Here is a 19,462-nt window from a genome sequence, read left to right on the forward strand (position 1 = left end):
TAAGACTTTATGTGAACCGTCCCTGCAGTATGGCCGAGACCAAGTGGTGCATCGCTATGTCAGGATTTAGATTCATACATACCTTGTTGAACCTGTCCATAAAAGCTCTCAATGATTCTCCCCTTTCTTGCTTGACATTAAGGAGAGACATGGAGGACGTACGATGGAGTCTACTCGTAGCATATTGAGTGGTGAATTTCAGTTCCAAAGTATTGAATTTGGTTATAGAGTTTGGTGGAAGGTCGGTAAACCATCCAAGGGGTCTCTCTCTTAATGACGTGGGAAAAACATTGCACCACACCGTTTGATCAACAGTATATAGGGTCATCTGTGTTCTGAAAATGTTTAAGTGCTCGTCCGGATCGGTGGATCCATCATAAAGATTCATGGTTAGGCCTCTCCACTTACTGGGGAGAGGAGTAGCGATGATGTCATATGTGAAGGGATGTCCCCTTGGGTTTGTTATTCTGTCTGGGACAACATGCTTAACGCTTTGGTGGGTATGATGGGTGAGTGATGTATTAGGCACCACCTAAGTTGGTACTTTCGTTCCAGATTAATGTGGAGGTGGTGTTGGTGCGCGAGAGTGCCCCTCTCGTTCGGATTAAATTTTAATTAAAAAAATGTCATCAAACAAGGAACAATGAATTAGAAGGAACTAAAATTGTGAATCCTCTCTATCTAATTAACAATATAAAACAAATGAACGATGAATTGTATAATTCATGACAATGATATCATAAGCAAGAAAATTTTACCCATATCAAACATGTATAGTCCAATTTGTTTAAAGCTAGGTTTCATTTTGTATCATTGAACTTAATTGAGAAATGTTTTCAAATTCATCCATTTATGAAAAAAAAAATCATCATGTAATAAATCTTAGAACGATTGATACAGCACTATATACAAATCACAAATCAAAATCATTTATATTTCAATGATAGATTAATTCTAGTGGTGTTAATTTTAATTACTATATATGAATTTAAATTTCTATTAATCAATAATTAAAGAACAAGTCAACAATTCTTTCTATAAATCACAATTTTTTTTAAAATAATTCCTCAATAAAAAATTTATAAATAATTTGTCTAAGTATTACAAATAGTTCTAAAGCATTTTACAACACAAAAATGATTTTTATTTGACGAATTATTTTTTATTTGTCAACCACTTTTATTTTGGACTTCAACGCAAAAAGAGGAACTAGTAGAACCTTAAAGGAGGCTTACTTCTGATAATTGAGATTTTAAAGTTTCAATTGAAAGATATTCTTTGAAGTATGAAATTAAAAGGTTGTGTTATATCGTTTGTTTTGAGAAAATGAAATCAATTACTTTATTTGTAATTGAGTAATTTCTTCATCAACTTTCTTTTTGCAAATGTAATCTTTCTATAACTATGTAATGACCTTGTGCTTATTTGTCCATTGTTATTGTGTATAAGAAGTATTTACCTGAAAACACAAGCGCAAAGTCACTACACAACTACAGAAATATTACAGCTACAAAAACAGAGTTCATGAAAAAATTACTTCAATTCAAGATTTTCGTTTTCTAAAAAAAATAAATCTAAACAGTTATGGATACAAACTTTCAATTTCATGTTATCTATGTTAATTTCATACTTCTCATGCTTATCTGTTTCATGTTTCTTATCAAGCTTCTCATCATCATGGTTTCACGTTTTAAAAGGAAATTTGTGAAGTTATTTAATAAAATGAAAAAGTGAGAAAGGATTTGAGAATTAAATCTTTAATAGCTAATTACATTAAGAAATTTCAAAATGATTTTTTTAAAATATTTAGTAAAAAAATGAGATTTCACATAACTTTTAAAAATGTTTTTATTGAACAGAAAACGAGATTTTGAAAGAATAATTTAAAACTAAACTATTTTACTTTAATTTTTTTTAAATGTTAAAAAATAGAGTTCAGGAGTGAAAAAATAATTTCACTCTTGATCAACAAATATTCTAATTTACCCAAAAGAGCTGCATTAAAATCTCTACAGTTTCAAGACTTAATAAGGGAGAAGAATAACATTTTTGAAATTATGAACGAAGGGATGGAAGAAGAAAGGTCGGTGGAAAAGACTTTTTTTACTTTCTAATAAACACCTCTCTATTAACAAAAAAAAAACATAGAAAGACACAAAAACAAAAAATATTAAAAGAATGTAATTTAAATTTTCTAGGCATTATATTTATCATTTAAAATATTTTTTTACATACTTACAATTGATTTTTTTTGTCTTTTTCTTCCAACACATAAACATAAATAGGCAAAGAAATTTCTTCGTGAGAGAGGGGTGAAGCAACTGTTAATTATCATGAGAGATAGGAGTACGGAGCCCTTTCAAATTTCAATTCAAAAATCTCTCATGGGTAATTAAGTGCACTTCCTTCTCTTTCTTCCCTCTCCGTGATCTTTGATCTTTTCTCTATGCCTCTGTTCTTCAGGAGGACATGGTAGTCTCACTCGTTTCAAGGAAAATCTATAAATACCAAATAATCTTCACGGAGAATCCCTTTTGTACTCTCTAGGCTGAAGGGCAAAAGTTTGAAAAACCTAGATCGAGTAGCCCAAAGGTTGAAATATAAGATCAAAAATTAAATAAAAATGATAAATAATTAAATAGTTAAAAGTATAATAAATAGGTCCAAACAAGGACAATATGTTTAATAAATATCTATAGATAATATAAATGGAGAGAACTCTCAGGATAAGTTTAAACACGTGTCCTCTCCAAAAAAATTTTAAAAAAAAAACCAAAAATATTTAATACCAAAAGTAGTAAAACTTCAACCAATTAACACAACACACTTGGGCAAACCAAAACATGACACGTGTCACGTTTTAAAACTCACTTTCTCGTTTGGTTTCCCCATTCTTCCTCATTTCGCTTTCTTTTTGTTCTCTTTCTTTAACACTCTTTTTTCTCTTTCATCCTATTTTTCTCTGAAACCCTAAACTCCTCTACATCTTTTGCCCCCTTCTCTCCTTTTTTCCTTTACTCTTTTCACCATTTCGGCAACTGCAGAACTGCTCTATTGGAAAGTAGTTTTGCCTAAAAACACAATTACCCATCTTCAGAAATGGCGCATTCTTTTGAAATTTGAAATGGTAATGACGATTTTTTTCCACTATATATTGTGTTGTATCCAACGTTTTTTCATTTCTGTTTCATTTTCTTCTCTTCATTCTCCATGGACCAGATAATGCTTTATATATTTTTGTTCGTCTCATTATCACGTAAAAGATATTTCCTTTTTACAGTTAATTCTTATTTTGCTGCAAATCCACTGTATATTCATTCACCGATTGAAGATTTCACTACAAAAAAAATCACTTTTAGCGACCACCAAATTCGGTCGCTAAAATCACTATAATCGGTCGCTAATCATATCTGCGACCAAAACAGACACCAAATAAAGATTGAAGCGAAAACCCTGGTCGCAAAGCCGTTAGCGACCGAATTATAAAGTGGTCGCTACTTTGCAACCGAAATTTCGGTGGCTAAATCGGTCGTAGAGAATTTGGTCACCAAAATTTAGAAACTAAATTAGCAACCGAAACTTCGGTTGCTAAATTTGTCGCAGAGAAATTTAGTCACCAAAATTCGAAAACCAAATTAGCAACCGAAATTTCGGTGACTAAATCGGTCGCAGAAAATTTGGTCACAGAAATTCAAAACCCAATTAGTTACCCAAATTTCGGTGGCTAAATCGGTGGCTGAATTAGAAGGTGATAACGACCACCATTTTCGGTCGCTAAAAAGAAATCTTTTGGTGACTATTTTGGTGGCTAAATGGAGACTTCTACAGCGACATATTTGATTTCGGTGGCTAAATAGCCACCAAATCAATTTCGGTGGCTATTTTTATTTGTATTATTAATACCTATTTAAAATGGTATTTTGACCATTTTATAAAAAACTTCAGACCTGCTTATAAAGGTACTCAAAATTCAATCAAGCTAAATTGTAATGAACTTCAAATACATAGTTTAAGAAGAAGTTGTGCTCAAATTAAAGGTAAATCATACTACACAACTAAAACTGTTGAAAACTAGTTAAAAGAGTCAAATCTATGATATAATTCAAGATATAACTAATCTTCTTCTGAACTGTCATCTCTACTCTGGTCTCCTTTATGATGTCCACTGGTAGTAGGATCTGAAGAGCCTGATGCGGGATTATTCATTTGAATGTGTTGTAGGATGAGTTGCATCTTCTCATCTTGTTTGCGCATGCGTTCACTTTGCTCTTCATGAGTTTTCATCAATAGCTCCATCTTTTCTCCAAGTGTCCGCTCCTTGACACGTTTTGTCATAAGTTCATCATTTAACTTTTGAATAATCTCACGCATTTCTTCTATTTGATGGACTACTGGAGCTTGACTTGCAACAGAGTGAGCACTTGTTGAACTATTAAACCTTTTGCTCAATACACCAAGACCATAGACATTCCCTTTTTTATTTCCACTTCCAACAACATCAATGTATATTTCATTGTCATCAATAGAGGCAACATGAGAGTTTTGCGAAGATGCGCTTTCAAGCATTTGCTGTTGTTGGGCTTCTTCTCGACGTTTCTTATATTTCTCCTGAAAATGAAGTCAAATTGATTATTGCGAAGAAAACATATAGTAAAATTTAAACTATAACAAATTTTAAACATACCGCAAGGTCGCGAGTCTTGTCATTGACCCATTGTCCAGTCTTCAATTTCTTTGTTCTCTCTACAACCTCCCAAGCAGTTGGTTGTCGTTCAAGCTCTTTAGTCTACATAAATTCAATAAAAAGATATAATAGATTGTATTTAAATTAAATATAGAAAGAGAAGAAATATAATAATATTACCATTTTCTCAAAGTGAGCTGCGGTAGATATGGAACCACCACAGTAGGCTGAGGCTCCCTTCTCAACAGCCCGATTCGCCTTGGCAATAACACTCTTGTTCTGGAATTCTGTAGAACTCCAATGCTGGTCCAAAGTTGCTCGAACAAGTTGTGGAATCCAGGTCCCCTTATCTTGACCATGCCTAACTTTACTCATAGCATTTTTAAAGATACGGGAGACTTTTGTATCAAAAATGGATCTAATGAGTTGGTCTTGTTCCATATCCCACCTATACTCTTTCTGCATGTAAAATAAATTAGAAAAAAAAACATTGTAGAAAAATAAAATATCATTTTAAATGTAATCATAACTCAAATTACCTTGAACTCTCCAAACCATCTATCTCTAAGCTCAAGACAAACCTTCTTCCAAGTGGGACTGGGTTCATCATATTTTTGCTTGATGATTCGTGAGATTACATTGGAAGGTCCATTTGCAAGTGAAAAACTATGTTCAAAACATATTGTCAAAATGATATATGAAAATTAGATCATATTTACGAATTACAATTAGATTAAAATATACTTACTATCCTCTTTCTGCATGAAGCCAGGGTCTTTGATCAACTACATTGCCAGACTCATTGTCAGGTGTAAGAGAGTCTTGTATCGGTGAAGGTTGATTCATAGTTGGCTCTGTAGAAAAGGTAGTAGGATTTGATTCTCCTACATGATGTTCAATATCTTGTCCGTGAAGTGTAGGAAATGGGGCGGCTCCTTCATAAATAGGATGTGTAGACTCCATAGTTGTTGGAAGAACAAACGAAGGGGGAATGTTGGTATTGGGTAAAGATATATCATCAACACGAACACCTCGACCACCACGATTAGGTGGTCTACGACCACCACCTCTACCCCTTGGTGTCATCTGCAAGTAAAAAATATTACATATATAAGATGTAATTAATACAATAATCAAAGTGGATCAATCAATTTTGAATAAACAAATAAAGTAATCATGATCAAAAGACTCAAACCTGATTGTGTTTTCTACAACCAAATATGTCAGTTATCTTCTCTGTTATTCACTACAATTATGGGAAACCACAATAAAATTAATGTTAAACATAATTTGGACAAGGTATACAATCAATTTTAATGCATGAATTACCGAAGAGGTATCTGTGTCACTGAAATCACTCTCAATGTTATCCTCACTTGAAATGTATTCCTCCTCGTCTTGTTCATCTATGTTTGTTTCATTTAGTAATTGTATATCTACTTCTTCTCCCCCCATCAACATCAACAAGAGAATCATGAATGAATTATGGATCAACATGTAGCACTACTTCAAGTTGTAGAAGATCATCATCTTGGTATGGAGTGTCATGTTCAACCTCACTTACTGTGTTATCAATGATTCTAATACGAGTTTTTGTTTTAATTACTCCCTACCAACCTTGGTGTCCCTCTGGATATTTGGTGTAATAAACTTGCTCTGCCTGTTGGGCAAATATGAATGGATCATATGCTTTATTATATCTCCGTGATTCTTTTACTTGAACGATCCCATAGTTCTTATCTACTTTGGTTCCTATATTAGGAGTATTATCAAACCATTCACACTGGAAGAGAACTACATTCATTATTGGAAAGCCAGTATACTCCAATTGAATAATATTAGACAATATTCCATAAAAATCTGACTCTGATTGACCATTGGTTCCTCGTACATAAACACCATAGTTAGTGGAATTCATGCCTTCACTCCAAAGAACAGTGTGAAATTTGTATCCATTGATAACATAGATAGACCATGATTGAACTTTTCTCTTAGGACCCCATGCTAAGTTAACCAATAATGGATCTTCAATATTATTTTCTGGATTTAGAACCTAAACAAAAGATTATAAATTACACAATGTCTATCTAAAAGTAAAATTTGTATAAAAGGCAAATTAAAAACATACATATTGTTTGAACCATGTAGCAAAATAGGATGAAATGTATTGGCCAATTTGAGCTTCTGAAGCAGTAGGACTAATCTCTCTTAAATATTCAACATAAATACTGCAACAAAGAAATTGATTATTCAAACCTCATGCAACATAATTAACTTTCTTTTCAAATGAGTGAACATTGTCTTACTCAAAGTATGGTTGAACCTCTTCACAGTTTTGAAGAACATACAATTGGGCAGCATCAAAGTCTTTTTGATTTAGATAATATGTCATGCATTTTCCGATTTCTCTTCCTGGATAATTGAAAATTGAAATAGGAGGAGCACGTGAAGAACCCTCGCCTACTTCAAGATTACGAGGGATCCTAGTCCTTCTTGTTTCAACATGATCAAAATAATAAAATGAGGCAAATGTAGATGTTTCCTCCACCAAGTAAGCTTCACAAATAGAGCCTTCCACCCTCGCTTTATTTTTTACTTTTTTTTAGGGAGTGTAAGAACCTAAAAAAAGAATATGGATGTACATAACTTTAAATATTAAATAAATAAACAACAAATATTATAATAGTGATTAGTAATTTTATACCTCTCAAATGGATACATCCAACGATATTGGACTGGACCACCAACTTTTGCCTCGTAAGGTAGATGAATTGGAAGATGTTCCATGGAATCAAAGAAGCTTGGTGGAAATATTTGTTCCAATTTACACAATAACACAAGAATATTTTCTTCCATAACTCTTAGGTGTTCAACATTTAGTGTTGTCGAACTTAATTCTCTGAAGAAAAGACTAAGTTCAATAAGAACTTTCCAGATTGATTTTGGTAATGCGTCAAATGCAATTGGAAGCAAACGTTGCATGAACACATGACAATCATGACTTTTCATGCCATGTAACTTGCCTTGATTAAGGTCAACACATCTACCCAAATTGGAAGCATATCCATCTGGAAGCTTCAGTTCTTTAACCCATTTACAAATCACCAAACCAAAGTCGAGTAAGTCAGCTTCTCATATGCCACAACTATATACCTCACCTCATCTTTGCCTTCTTATGTTTTTATCTATTATGAGTTTGATTCTAATGCAATTATATCTCGTCATACAATGACAGTCCTAGCAGGTGACAAAAAGGCAGATGAAGAGGTTGTGATTGTGAATGCATCATCATGGATTGATGACAGGTTTGATTTTGACCCTGAGGAGTGCAATGTTGCCAATGGGAAATGGGTGTTTAACTCTTCAGTAACGTCTCTCTACTCTGACATAAGCTGCCCATATATAGATAGACAGTTTTCTTGTGTCAAGAATGGGAGGAATGATTCTGACTATCGTCACTGGGAGTGGCAGCCAGAAGATTGCACCTTGCCACGGTAAGTTCCTCACTCCAACTTGCCAATTGTAATTGTAGAACTTGCTTTATGTATATAAACATTTTTATCATATACATGTATGATTAGTTTATGTAAACTACATTCCAAAATGACTATATTTTGCAGTTTCAACCCAGAGCTAGCCCTCAAAAAGCTTCAAGGGAAAATACTGCTATTTGTTGGGGATTCACTGCAAAGAAACCAGTGGGAGTCTTTTGTCTGCTTGGTAGAATGGGTCATACCTCATAAGCATAAATCTATGAGACTAGCTCATTCGGTCTTCACTGCCAAGGTATTGATATATTGATTGAAATGATGGTCAAATATGTTTACTCAACTCAAACAGCTATTAACTAGAACAAAACTTAGATGCAGTTTTACATATGCTTTTGCTGTTGTTTTCCAATCAGAATTGGAGTTTCACTTCAATAGACAGAACTAAGATGAAGCTTTAAGAAAAAAAAAAGCCAAAAGAATACGACTCTAGGGGTAGCTATTTTCAATCAATCATATAGCCAAAATACAGGCATACCGTTCGCTCGCACCGCTCGCATGCTCGCACCGTTCGCCTCCGCTCACACCGTTCGTCTCCGCTCGGCTCCGCTCACACCTCCGTTCGCCTCTGTTCGTACCTCCGTTCGTACCACGACCATCACCTACAACTTCCTCCTCCTCCGACCACCGCTGCAGCTTCCTCCTCCTCCGACCACCGCTGTAGCTTCCTCTGCACCTTTCTTCACTCCTATAAGCAATTTTGGGTATTTCGTGCCCTAACAACACCTGTACTTCCAAATAACTCCAAAGCTTAAAAAAAACAAATTTCAAATTAAAAAATATTAAAAAATATAGCATTTGTGTAAAATTAAAAATAAATATTAAATAAATATTTAAATATCCATGATAGTAAATATGGATATTTTAATAATTAAAATTTAATAATTAAAAAACTATTTACAATTTAATTCTAAAAATTTATTTATTTTTATAAAATTAAATTTATTTTAAAGATATCATTTTATTTAAATTTAATTATATAGCATAATTTACTTTTTTTTTAAGGATTACTTTTTATTAATAATAATTTTTTGTTATGTAATTTTATTTAGAATTTTTATTTGAGCTGATATTTTAAAAAGAATATTTAATAAATTTTATTTAAATTTAAGAAATTACAAATATATTCGACATATATTTTTTAAATAGAAAAAGAAACCAGTAATACAACTAATTATTTTTTAAACGGATGAGTACTCATTAATATTCAAAAGTGTGTGTGATCCTTGTATAGTTTTTTAAAATTAAAATGAATTATTATTATTATTAATAGTAGTAAAATAAATAATTATCTTTAGCGACCAAAAGAAATTCGGTGGCTAAAAAATAAACGTATTTGGTGGCTGATTCAGTGGTAAAAATAAACAATTATATCTAGCGACCGAAACAAAATCGGTGGCTAAAAACTAAATAAATTTGGTGGCTAATTCGGTGGCAAAAATAAACATTTATATTTAGCGACCAAAAGAAAATCGGTGGCTAAGAAGTAAACATAATCGGTGGCTAATTCGGTGGCAGAAAAAAGCAATAAAATTTAGCGACCGAAATAAAATCGGTGGCTAAAAAATAAACATATTCGGTCGCTAATTCGGTTGCAGATATATATTTCCCAATTTATTCGAAACAGCCACCATTTTAGCGACCAATGGTTTTGTCACTCTCATATTCGGTCGCAAAACTAACTAACATGATAAATAATTCAGTCGGTCGCTATTTCGGTCGCAGATCTGACACTACGGGTATTTGGTGGCTATTTCGATTGCAAATTGCGACCACTAATTTTCGGTCGCTAAATTCGGTGACTAAATTGTTATTTCCTTGTAGTGTTTTTTTCCTTTTTTGCATTTTAGGGTTTTCGATGGTTTAATCGTTAATGGTGTTGTTGTTTTTTCAGTATATGGTTTTATGGTTGAAAACCTCAAGATTAACAAAGCACGTAAAAGGTAATGTTTTTGACCTCCTCTTTTGGTTATTTTTGATAATTTTTTGTTGCGTCCTCTTCTGATTCCATGGTTCATCAAAGGATATCTCCTTTTTACGGTTATATATTCAGTCACCGATTGAAGATTTTTGTCCTTTTTTCGATTCTAGGGTTTTCAAGGGTTTAATGTAAAAGGTACTGAGTTTTTACCTTCTCTTTGGATGCATTTGATAATTTTTTGTTGCGTCCTCTTCTGATTCCATGTTTCATTAAAATATATCTCCTTTTTACGGTTACATTCAGTCACCGATTGAAGATATTTGTTCTTTTTTGCATTCTAGGGTTTTCCAGGGTTTAATCTTAAAAGGTACTGAGTTTTTACCTTCTCTTTCGATGTTGTTTTCATTTTGATTTTTTCCTCTTTCATATTGATGTTCATAAACATTTTTTTGGTAAAGTCTAATATTTATGCGAAGGAATTTTTTGTTTATTTGTTTCTAGGCTTCTCGTCTAAGGACCGAGAAAAATAGTCTTAGAGTAGAAATGGTACAATTAAAATGGCACCTGAATATTTTATTATTAAAGTGAAAAGGCTATATAAATAGAAATTTAGTTATTCAGGTTTCATTTTAAAAAGAACTATCATCTCTCTAAAAACTCCTTTTTCCTTTCCTCTGCCTTCTCTCTAAAATCCCGACCTCCTCGCTCATCTGTTTGACGATCGGAGTCCACCATTGGACTCCTGGCAGCGAGATCTACAATATTGACCGATCAGAATCTTTCATAGAGTATGTTCATTTTTGTTCCCTTTTTCCTTTCCTCTCCCTTCTCTCTTAGATTCTGACCTCCTCTTTCGTCAGTTTGATGATCAGAGTCTGCCATTGGACTCCTGGCAGTGAACAGTACAAGATTGACCGATCAAAATCTTAGATAGAGTAAGTTCATTCTTGGCTCTTTTTCCTTTGAGTTAGTTTTGATCTGGTTGGGTTGCCTTTTAATTTAAGTTTGCATGTGAGGTTTTTATCTTCAGAATTAGTCTTTGTTAGCTCAGGGTCCTAGTGATGTAGTTAGATTTGTGATCAGGACTCTGTGGTGCAGGTTAGGGTATCCTTAAGCTTTTGGTGGGTTTGGAGCTCTTAGTGAGCATATGCTAAAGTCCAGGTAAGGGAAGCTAGTTTAAAATCTTCAATAGAACCCTAGGTTAGAAGATTTGAATGTGAGTGTGACGTGGTCACAAATTCCAAATTTTGTTGCAAGATTTCTTGTTTTGAGTAGATTGTAGTTTAATTGAAAGTGTTGTGATTGAGAATTGGTTGTTTGATTTAAATGGTTGTAGAATTAGAAATCATATATATATATATATATATATATATATAGATGGAGATAATAACTCAATGATTCAATGAGAGTGATTGTATCATGCTGAACAGGAACTACCAATGTAATGTGTAGATTTATAATTTATGAATCGAATGAGATGTTGATTTATAATCTGATAGGTATATTAAGTTATGCAGACTTTTTCTGCATATTTCGCCCAAGCTAGCAAGTTCTAACTCAAGCTAGAAAATTATGGGTGCTCTGTGGAGGATTTTAGCTCAAGCTAGCGAATTCTAGCTCAAGCTAAAATTCTGGGTGCTCTCTGGAGGATTTTAGCCCAAGCTAGCGAATTTTAGCTCAAGCTAAAATTCTGGGTGCTCTCTGGTGGATTTTAGCTTAAGCTAGCGAATTCTAGCTCAAGCTAAAGTCTAAAAAAAATAATAAAATAATAATAAATAAATAAAAATAAAATATATATTAAACTAATTTTTATTTGCTTTTAAAAGATTGATTTATTTATTTCTATATAGTTTTTCTTATAAAGTATGTAAACTTTTATTTCATGTATAGTTAATTGAAAATCTCTTTAATTAGACATTTATATGATTAGTCAATAAATTGTTGTGTATTTTGGAAATTTTAAACATTGGTATGATTTGATTGTTTGATGGTGGATATTTTGAGGTTCAAAATATGAATTCTAATCAAGACATAGTATTTTCAGGAAGGAAAATACCGTGTTAAGATTGTTTAGGATGTGCATTGACTAGGGATTCGTCTAGAAGGAGATATCCTGACTCTCCTGAGATAATGGAATCACATAGATGAAGTTATTCAGGTGGTGAGAGTCGAAGGAGGTTCATATGAGTGGGTAAGTTGTTTGAAAGATAATTAACTTGACCTGTTATATGAATTAACCCTGTCATACTAGGAGAGAGATGATATTGAGATTAATTATGCGCATAGATGTGTGGATTTCACAGTGATGTAGTATGACAGGTGCAGATCTCTGAGTCTAAGTCAACGCACGAGTCTTCTGGAAGTAGAGTCAAGTGTCTATGTGTTATGAGTCAGTAGAAGTCTGACATGAGAAAGATGAATATTGAAATTGTTGATAGACACTTGATGGTTATGTGAAATGCATGAGAAATGATGAATTTATGTGGATGTTTAAACTCATATTTGTGTTATAAGTTTTAAAAATACCTAGCTTACCCTTTGTTTTGTTTTGTGGTTGTTTTTCTTTGATCTGTGATGATCGTGTATTTTACACGGGAGCAGATGATGTTACAGGTGATAAAGTTTCTCGGTGAGAAGATGGATAATGGAAAATGTTTATTTTTCTTTTGAAATTTTGTTTTAAATTTTATGTAAATGTTTCAAGTCTTATAAAGAGAGATAATTTGAAACATTATAATAATGAAATTTTAGATATATTTGTATTATGTTTATATATTTATTTTAATATTTCATACAGATTATGGTTATAGATATGGGAAAATATAGGGATGTTACATCTCGGTTCAAAATTTCTAGGTTTGTTTCCTGCTATTCTGATTGCATTGTTAATTTAATTCATATTGATGTTCATTCTGATTTTGTTCTCTTTCACACTGCCTTCAAAATATAAATAATGTTGTTTTTTTATATATTTTTTGCAGTAAGTAATCATTATGAGAACATTAAAGTAAAGAGATTCTGATAAATTTAAATTTTTTATATATTATTTTATACTGACACCGTTTTGTATTCTTTATTCTTTGTCAAGTAATCATTATCATATAGTATTATTATTATTAATTATATTCTGGATGCTTCTCTTTTCTTTATACACTGCCTTCAACATATTAAAGTATAGGGATTATGAGTAATTTTTAATATATACGGTGCCCGTTTTGGTTTTCCCATATATTGTGACTGTACTGTGCTTTATACACTACTTTCAAGATCATAATATTTTCTTTCCAGATTTACTGCAGCAAGTAATCATTATATATTACATTATATTATATATTGTAGCCTTTTTCTATTCTTTAAACCCTGATTTAAACCCATTCATTTATTATTCAGAGTCCTACTTCCTTTCCCACTTTCTTACTTCTGTTGTTCTATTATTCACTGCCATGGCGCCCAATGCTGAAGAAATTATTAGACTTGACACACGAGGTCTGTTTTGTTCAATGAACATCCGCGGTGAAATATGTATTTTTTGTGGGTATTTTCTTAATTTTTTACTTTTATACATTTTCTACAATTGCTTAATTTTTTTTATTTTTTTCAAAATTTCTAGCTTGGGTATGTTGATCGTGCATTTGCTATTGAGTTTCAAAAAGAACTTGGTGAAGAGTGGACCCTTGCAGATAGCGCAGGGAATGTACATATAGTAGAATATAACCAAGATTTGTTGTCGCCACAAATCATGACAGGGTGGTGGACTTTGGCTGATTTTTATGGGTTTGAAGGGGATCACACTATCTTATTCCGTTATGTAGGCCAAAACGCTTTCCATATAACCGTTTATATGGAAGATGTCCCTGAAATTTATTTCAATAGTTATTTGGAAGAAATTGAAGGGAGGAAATCGTTGACCATTGGTCCCTTTCACCATTTTTCCATTAATTTGACTCCGGTAGACGTAAATGCAAGTTCTCTGGTGAGTTTATCATTGATTTGACTGTTATATTGTATTCTTTTTTGTTTACTTACTATTTTGATTTTATTGAAGGGTATATCTCCTGCATTTTCTGAATATCTTCGCCAAGGTAGATTCAAAATGGTTACGCTGCATGGACTATTGAAGGATGTTGAATGCAAGGTTTTAAAACGAAGGTTTCCTTATAGAACCATCAAAATTGGTAGCGGCTGGAAGAATTTTTGTCGTCGTCATTCTTTTCGTCCAGGCCAGAAAATTATCTTTGAGTGCGATAGCAGGAACCCATCTTCTCATATCAGGGTTTTGTTGTTGATGACAAGTTTTGAGGACAATTTTTTATGTTAACAAGTCTTTTAAGTTTTTTGTTATGCTTTTAGGCTAAACCTTTCTAGTCGTTGTTTTTAAACGAAGACAAATATTTAATTTTGTTTGTTATTTGTTAAGTATTTGTTAAGTATTACTTAATTTTTGTTAATTTACTTTATTTTTCGTTGTATTCGTTTCCTACTGTATGCATAGATAACGTCTTAGATTGTTCATTCACTATCCCAAATTTTTTCATCAGAACGCGTAAGAGTCAAATATTATAAATTACATGTTTAACAAATCAAATAATTCAGAGCTAGTGTAAGGATCGAGAAAAATAGTCTTAGAGTATAAATGGTACAATTAAAATGGCACCTGAATATTTTATTATTAAAGTGAAAAGGCTATATAAATAGAAATTTAGTTATTCAGGTTTCATTTTAAAAGAACCATCATCTCTCTAAAAGCTCATTTTCCTTTCCTCTGCCTTCTCTCTAAGATTCTGATCTCCTCGCTTATCAGTTTGGCGATCGGAGTCTGTCGTTGGACTCCTGGCAGCGAAGACTACAAGACTACCCGATCAGAATCTCTTATAGAGTAAGTTCGGTTTTGTTCCTCTTTTTCCTTTTCTCTCCCTTCTCTCTAAGATTCTGATCTCCTTACTTATCAGTTTGGCCATCGGAGTCTGTCATTGGACTCCTGGCAGCGAATCCTATAAGGTTGCCCGATCAGAATCTCTGATAGAGTAAGTTCAATTTTTACCCTTCTCTGAGTCAAATTTTGAACTTGTAGGTCTATCTCAATCTAAGTGTATGCATGTGCCTCTTTTAGTTTTAGGATTAGTCTTTAGTAGATCAGAGTCTTAGAGATATAGTTAGATTTTTTATCAGGACTCTGTGGTGCAAGTTAAGCTACTTTTGAAGATTTTGGTAGGTTTGGAGCTCTTCGTGAGCATATGCTCAAGTAAAGGTAAGGGAAGCTAGTTTAAAATCTTCAATAGAACCCTAGGTTAGAAGATTTGAATGTGAGTGTCACGGGGTCACCAATTCCAAATTTTGTTGCAAGATTTCTTGTTCTGAGTAGATGGTAGTTTGTTCGAAATTGAAAGTGTTGTGATTGAGAATTGGTTGTTTGATTTAAATAGTTTTGGAATTAGAAATCATATATATGTATACATGGACATAATAACTCAATGATTCAATGAGAGAGATTGTATCATGCTGAACAGGAACTGTCAATGTAATGTGTAGATTTATAATTTATGAATTGAATGAGATATTGATTTATAATCTAATAGGTATATTAAGTTATGCATAATTTTTCTGCATATTTCGCTCAAGCTAGCAAGTGCTAGCTCAAGCTAAAAATTTTGGGTGCTCTCTGGAGGATTTTAGCCCAAGCTAGCGAATTTTAGCTTAAGCTAAAATTATGGGTGCTCTCTGGAGGATTTTAGCCCAACCTAGCGAATTTTAGCTCAAGCTAAAACTATGGGTGCTCTTTGGAGGATTTTAGCCCAACCTAGCGAATTTTAGCTTAAGCTAAAATTATGGGTGCTCTCTGGAGGATTTTAGCTCAAGCTAGCGAATTTTAGCTCAAGTTAAAATTCTGGGTGCTCTCTGGTGGATTTTAGCTCAAGCTAGCGAATTCTAGCTCAAGCTAAAGTAAAATAAAAAATAAAATAAAATAAAATAAAATAAAATAAAAATAAAAATATTAAACTAATTTTTATTTGCTTTTAAAAGATTGATTTATTTATTTCTATATAGTTTTTCTTATAAAGTATGTAAACTTTTATTTCATGTATAGTTAATTGAAAATCTCTTTAATTAGACATTTATATAATTAGTCAATGAATTGTTGTGTATTTTGGAAATTCTAAACATTAGTATGATTTGATTGTTTGATGTTGGATATTATGAGGTTCAAAATATGAATTCTAATCAAGACATAGTATTTTCAGGAAAGAAAATACCGTGTTGAGATTGTTATTAGGGTGTATTGATTTGTGAGTGTCCTGTGTGGGTTGAAGGAGGTCCATTTGGCTGAGTCTGAGGTTTGAAAGAACTTATCAGAGCAGATCAAATGGATTTACCCTGTCATATGAAGATGATGAGATATTGAGATAATTATGCGCATGGTTGTGTGGGTTTCACAACAGTAGTATGACAGGTGCATGTCTCTGGATGCTAATTTCAATACACGAGTCTTCAGGGAGTAGAGTCAAGTGTCTATGTGTTATGAGTCAGTAGAAGTCTGACATGAGAAAGATGAATATTGAAATTGTTGACAGACACTTGATGGTTATGTGAAATGCATGAGAAAGGATGGATTTATGTGGATGTTTAAAGTTATATTTGTGTTATAAGTTTTAAAAATACCTAGCTTACCCTTTGTTTTGTTTTGTGGTTGTTTTTCTTTAATCTGTGATGATCGTGTATTTTACACGGGAGCAGATGATGTTACAGGTGATAAAGTTTCTCGGTGAGAAGATGATTGATGGAAAATGTTTTTTTTTTTCTTTTGAAATTTTATTTTAAATTTTATGTAAATGTTTCAAGTCTTATGAAGACAGAGATAATTTGAAATATTAAACTAATGAAATTTTAGATATATTTGTATTATATTTATATATTTATTTTAATATTTCATACATATTATGATTATTAGATATGAGAAAATATAGGGATGTTACAGCTAGGATTTATATTTTTTATTCTAAAATATTGTAAATTACATGTTTATCATTTCTTTACTTAAAAATAATAGAATTTGAAAATATTATTATTGAAAATTAATTCAAATACAAAAGATTTTTTTGTACTTTATTTAAAAAAATACAAATTGAAAAATGTTGAAAAACATGAAATAATTATTTATCAATTTTGCAAATCACAATATTCCATTTTTTTAATATTTAAAATAATGAAAAATTAAGTATAATAATATTAATAATATATTATTAATATCAAATAATATCAACATAATGAATATTAAACTTGAAAATGAATTCAAATAGAAAAGGTTGTAAAATAAGACAAATTGAAAATTGTTTAATAGTATTAAATAATTATTTAACAAAGTTGAAAATAGCAATATTCCATTTTTTAAATTAATGAAAATATTAAACTTGAAAATGAATTCAAATACAAAAAATAATGTAATTGTAATGCTATTTAAACAAATGAAGGATTAAGTCTATAAAGTTAATGTCAAATCAATTTTGTCTAAAAGTCCATCAACAATCAAGTTTGTCCATCAACAATCAAGTTTGAGGAGGGAGGGATTCTTTTTGCTGTTTCTTTCCATGGTTTTGAGAGTGGGGGAGTGGATGAGGGGAGAGGGTATAGGGTTTTTTTCATTCTTCACGAAGGGCCTATTTTTTTCATTTTTAAATTATTTTATAATAAATTCTTTAATAATATTTAAAAAATATTAATGAAATTTAAAGAATTTATTTTTATTGCAGCTGATACAAGGATTTTCTTAAAAGATGCAATTACCTAAACTCACCGCCTCTCTTCCATTTTGTGTTATTTGTTCATCAAATTTGCTTTGTCCCATCACATTTGCTTTGTCTCAGCCACCGCTATTTTGATAGGTTTTCCTTTTTTTTTCCATGTTTGTGAATCTGAATCCACGGTATATGAACCCCAAGGTAAGATTTTTTCGTTCTTTTGTATGCATGGGAAAGCAATACTGTATCATGAAATGAAATTGATAAGAACTTCATCATTTCCTAAACCCCACATTACCTTTTGTTGGAATTTTTACTGTGAATGTTTTGCTTGGCATAGTGATTTTTTCCCAAACTCTGTTAAACCTTTTCATAGGGTTCCCTTTTTTTCCATGTTTGTGAAACTGATTGCACAGTATATGAAACCCCAGGTACGATTTTTTCATTCTTTTGTACGATTATGTATAGATTTATGACATTTTACCTTCTTCATGAAACTTACATTCTCAATCTTCGTAGTATCAATTTTGTAAGCTTTCAATCTGTGTTTTATAGATAGGTTTTCAAAGCAAGGGTTCCTTTTTTTTGTAAACCAGAAAAGGTCTTTTGCAAATCTGCAAAAAAACGCATGTGAAGTTTCTATTTTTGGAACATCTTTCTGTAAATGGACCAATTTTTGAACTTTGGTTTTCATCTGTTTTACATATTGCATGTACGTCAGTTTGTATAACATCATTTTTTATAGATAGATGTCTGTGAAAGTCTCTTCGCAACATTTTTCTCTTTCTAAAGTCAAACAACATTTTCATTAATGTTAATGCTTAAAGTAGAATGATGTTCTTTTGAGTGGAAAAGCAATTTTGTTTCCAGGACCTAAAAGTTAAGAATTTTATCACAATGTTAACGTTACCGTATGTATTAGACCATTTTATGGTTTGATTCTTTCAAAAATCGTTTCCTTTTCGTGAAACATTGTATAAATCAATCATCATTCATTATTTTTCTTACTATTCGTACTCATTTTGAAATCTAGATTTTACTTATTTTTTACTTTTTCAAAATAATTAAGCACCAATCCTTCTATATAAATAGATGCGTGGTATGTTATTTGGAATCTCATTTAGCATCAACAGTTTGCATTTTCCTCTGCTCCTTGTCTGAACATAGAGATTTCAGACTTAGCTTTAATGTAGCGAGAGATTGGAAAAAATCTTTGCAGAAATTTTTCTTCTACATCCTCTCTGCTCGTGAGGCTCTGATTTGGTAATGATTTGAACCACTTTTTAGCCTTTCCTGCCAATGAGAAAGGAAACAAGTGCATATAAACATTCTCAACTTCACCTAATATAAAGCCCATTGCTCCCACCAATTTATAAAATGTATCCAAATGTGAATATGGATCCTCATGTTCCATTGCTGTGAATTGATGGGCACCGATGAGAGTAAGAAAATAGGGATCTATTTTCAATGTCTTGGTGGTAGTAGGTATGACCATACTAGAAAAAGGCATTGACCCCTTGATCGTGACATAATCTCCAAGTGTCCTCCTAGGATGTGTTGCTTGATTTTCTGTCAT

At 32.1% G+C, this 19,462-nt stretch overlaps 4 protein-coding genes across 4 annotated transcripts; 1 reads left to right on the forward strand and 3 right to left on the reverse strand.

The window, feature by feature from the left end:
- Window positions 1-3,969: 3,969 nt before the first annotated feature.
- On the reverse strand, window positions 3,970-4,945 carry LOC137809666 (uncharacterized). The gene is made up of 3 exons (XM_068610766.1): window positions 4,865-4,945; window positions 4,685-4,786; window positions 3,970-4,608 (listed from the first exon to the last, which is right to left on the reverse strand). The coding sequence occupies exons 1-3, from the start codon at window positions 4,865-4,867 to the stop codon at window positions 4,114-4,116; spliced, it is 600 nt and encodes a 199-aa protein (XP_068466867.1). The 5' UTR covers window positions 4,868-4,945; the 3' UTR covers window positions 3,970-4,113.
- A 1,348-nt stretch (window positions 4,946-6,293) lies between these two features.
- Window positions 6,294-7,779, reverse strand: LOC137809249 (uncharacterized). Its single transcript, XM_068610384.1, has 4 exons — window positions 7,389-7,779; window positions 6,991-7,303; window positions 6,813-6,912; window positions 6,294-6,737 (listed from the first exon to the last, which is right to left on the reverse strand). Exons 2-4 carry the CDS (start codon window positions 7,074-7,076, stop codon window positions 6,294-6,296), a joined length of 630 nt encoding a protein of 209 aa, XP_068466485.1. The 5' UTR covers window positions 7,077-7,303; window positions 7,389-7,779.
- On the forward strand, window positions 7,470-8,552 carry LOC137809250 (protein trichome birefringence-like 3). The gene is made up of 4 exons (XM_068610385.1): window positions 7,470-7,629; window positions 7,744-7,803; window positions 7,920-8,178; window positions 8,305-8,552. Exons 1-4 carry the CDS (start codon window positions 7,470-7,472, stop codon window positions 8,483-8,485), a joined length of 660 nt encoding a protein of 219 aa, XP_068466486.1. The 3' UTR covers window positions 8,486-8,552.
- A 10,460-nt stretch (window positions 8,553-19,012) lies between these two features.
- Window positions 19,013-19,462, reverse strand: LOC137809251 (uncharacterized). The gene has a single exon (XM_068610386.1). It carries the CDS (start codon window positions 19,460-19,462, stop codon window positions 19,013-19,015), a length of 450 nt encoding a protein of 149 aa, XP_068466487.1.

The sequence above is a fragment of the Phaseolus vulgaris genome, chromosome 2 (assembly GCF_000499845.2).
Source record: "Phaseolus vulgaris cultivar G19833 chromosome 2, P. vulgaris v2.0, whole genome shotgun sequence".
In the NCBI taxonomy this organism is placed as follows: domain Eukaryota; kingdom Viridiplantae; phylum Streptophyta; class Magnoliopsida; order Fabales; family Fabaceae; genus Phaseolus; species Phaseolus vulgaris.

Coding starts and splice junctions, on each gene's coding strand:
- LOC137809666 (XM_068610766.1), bottom strand. Junction 4,609..4,684: donor ACAAGACTCGCGACCTTGCG/GTATGTTTAAAA, acceptor CTTCATTTTCAG/GAGAAATATAAGAAACGTCG.
- LOC137809249 (XM_068610384.1), bottom strand. CDS start 7,076: ATGACATATTATCTAAATCAAAAAGACTTTGATGCTGCCCAATTGTAT. Junction 6,913..6,990: donor GAGGTTCAACCATACTTTGA/GTAAGACAATGT, acceptor TCTTTGTTGCAG/TATTTATGTTGAATATTTAA. Junction 6,738..6,812: donor CTACATGGTTCAAACAATAT/GTATGTTTTTAA, acceptor TCTTTTGTTTAG/GTTCTAAATCCAGAAAATAA.
- LOC137809250 (XM_068610385.1), top strand. CDS start 7,470: ATGGAATCAAAGAAGCTTGGTGGAAATATTTGTTCCAATTTACACAAT. Junction 7,804..7,919: donor AATCACCAAACCAAAGTCGA/GTAAGTCAGCTT, acceptor ATACAATGACAG/TCCTAGCAGGTGACAAAAAG. Junction 8,179..8,304: donor GAAGATTGCACCTTGCCACG/GTAAGTTCCTCA, acceptor TATATTTTGCAG/TTTCAACCCAGAGCTAGCCC.
- LOC137809251 (XM_068610386.1), bottom strand. CDS start 19,462: ATGACAGAAAATCAAGCAACACATCCTAGGAGGACACTTGGAGATTAT.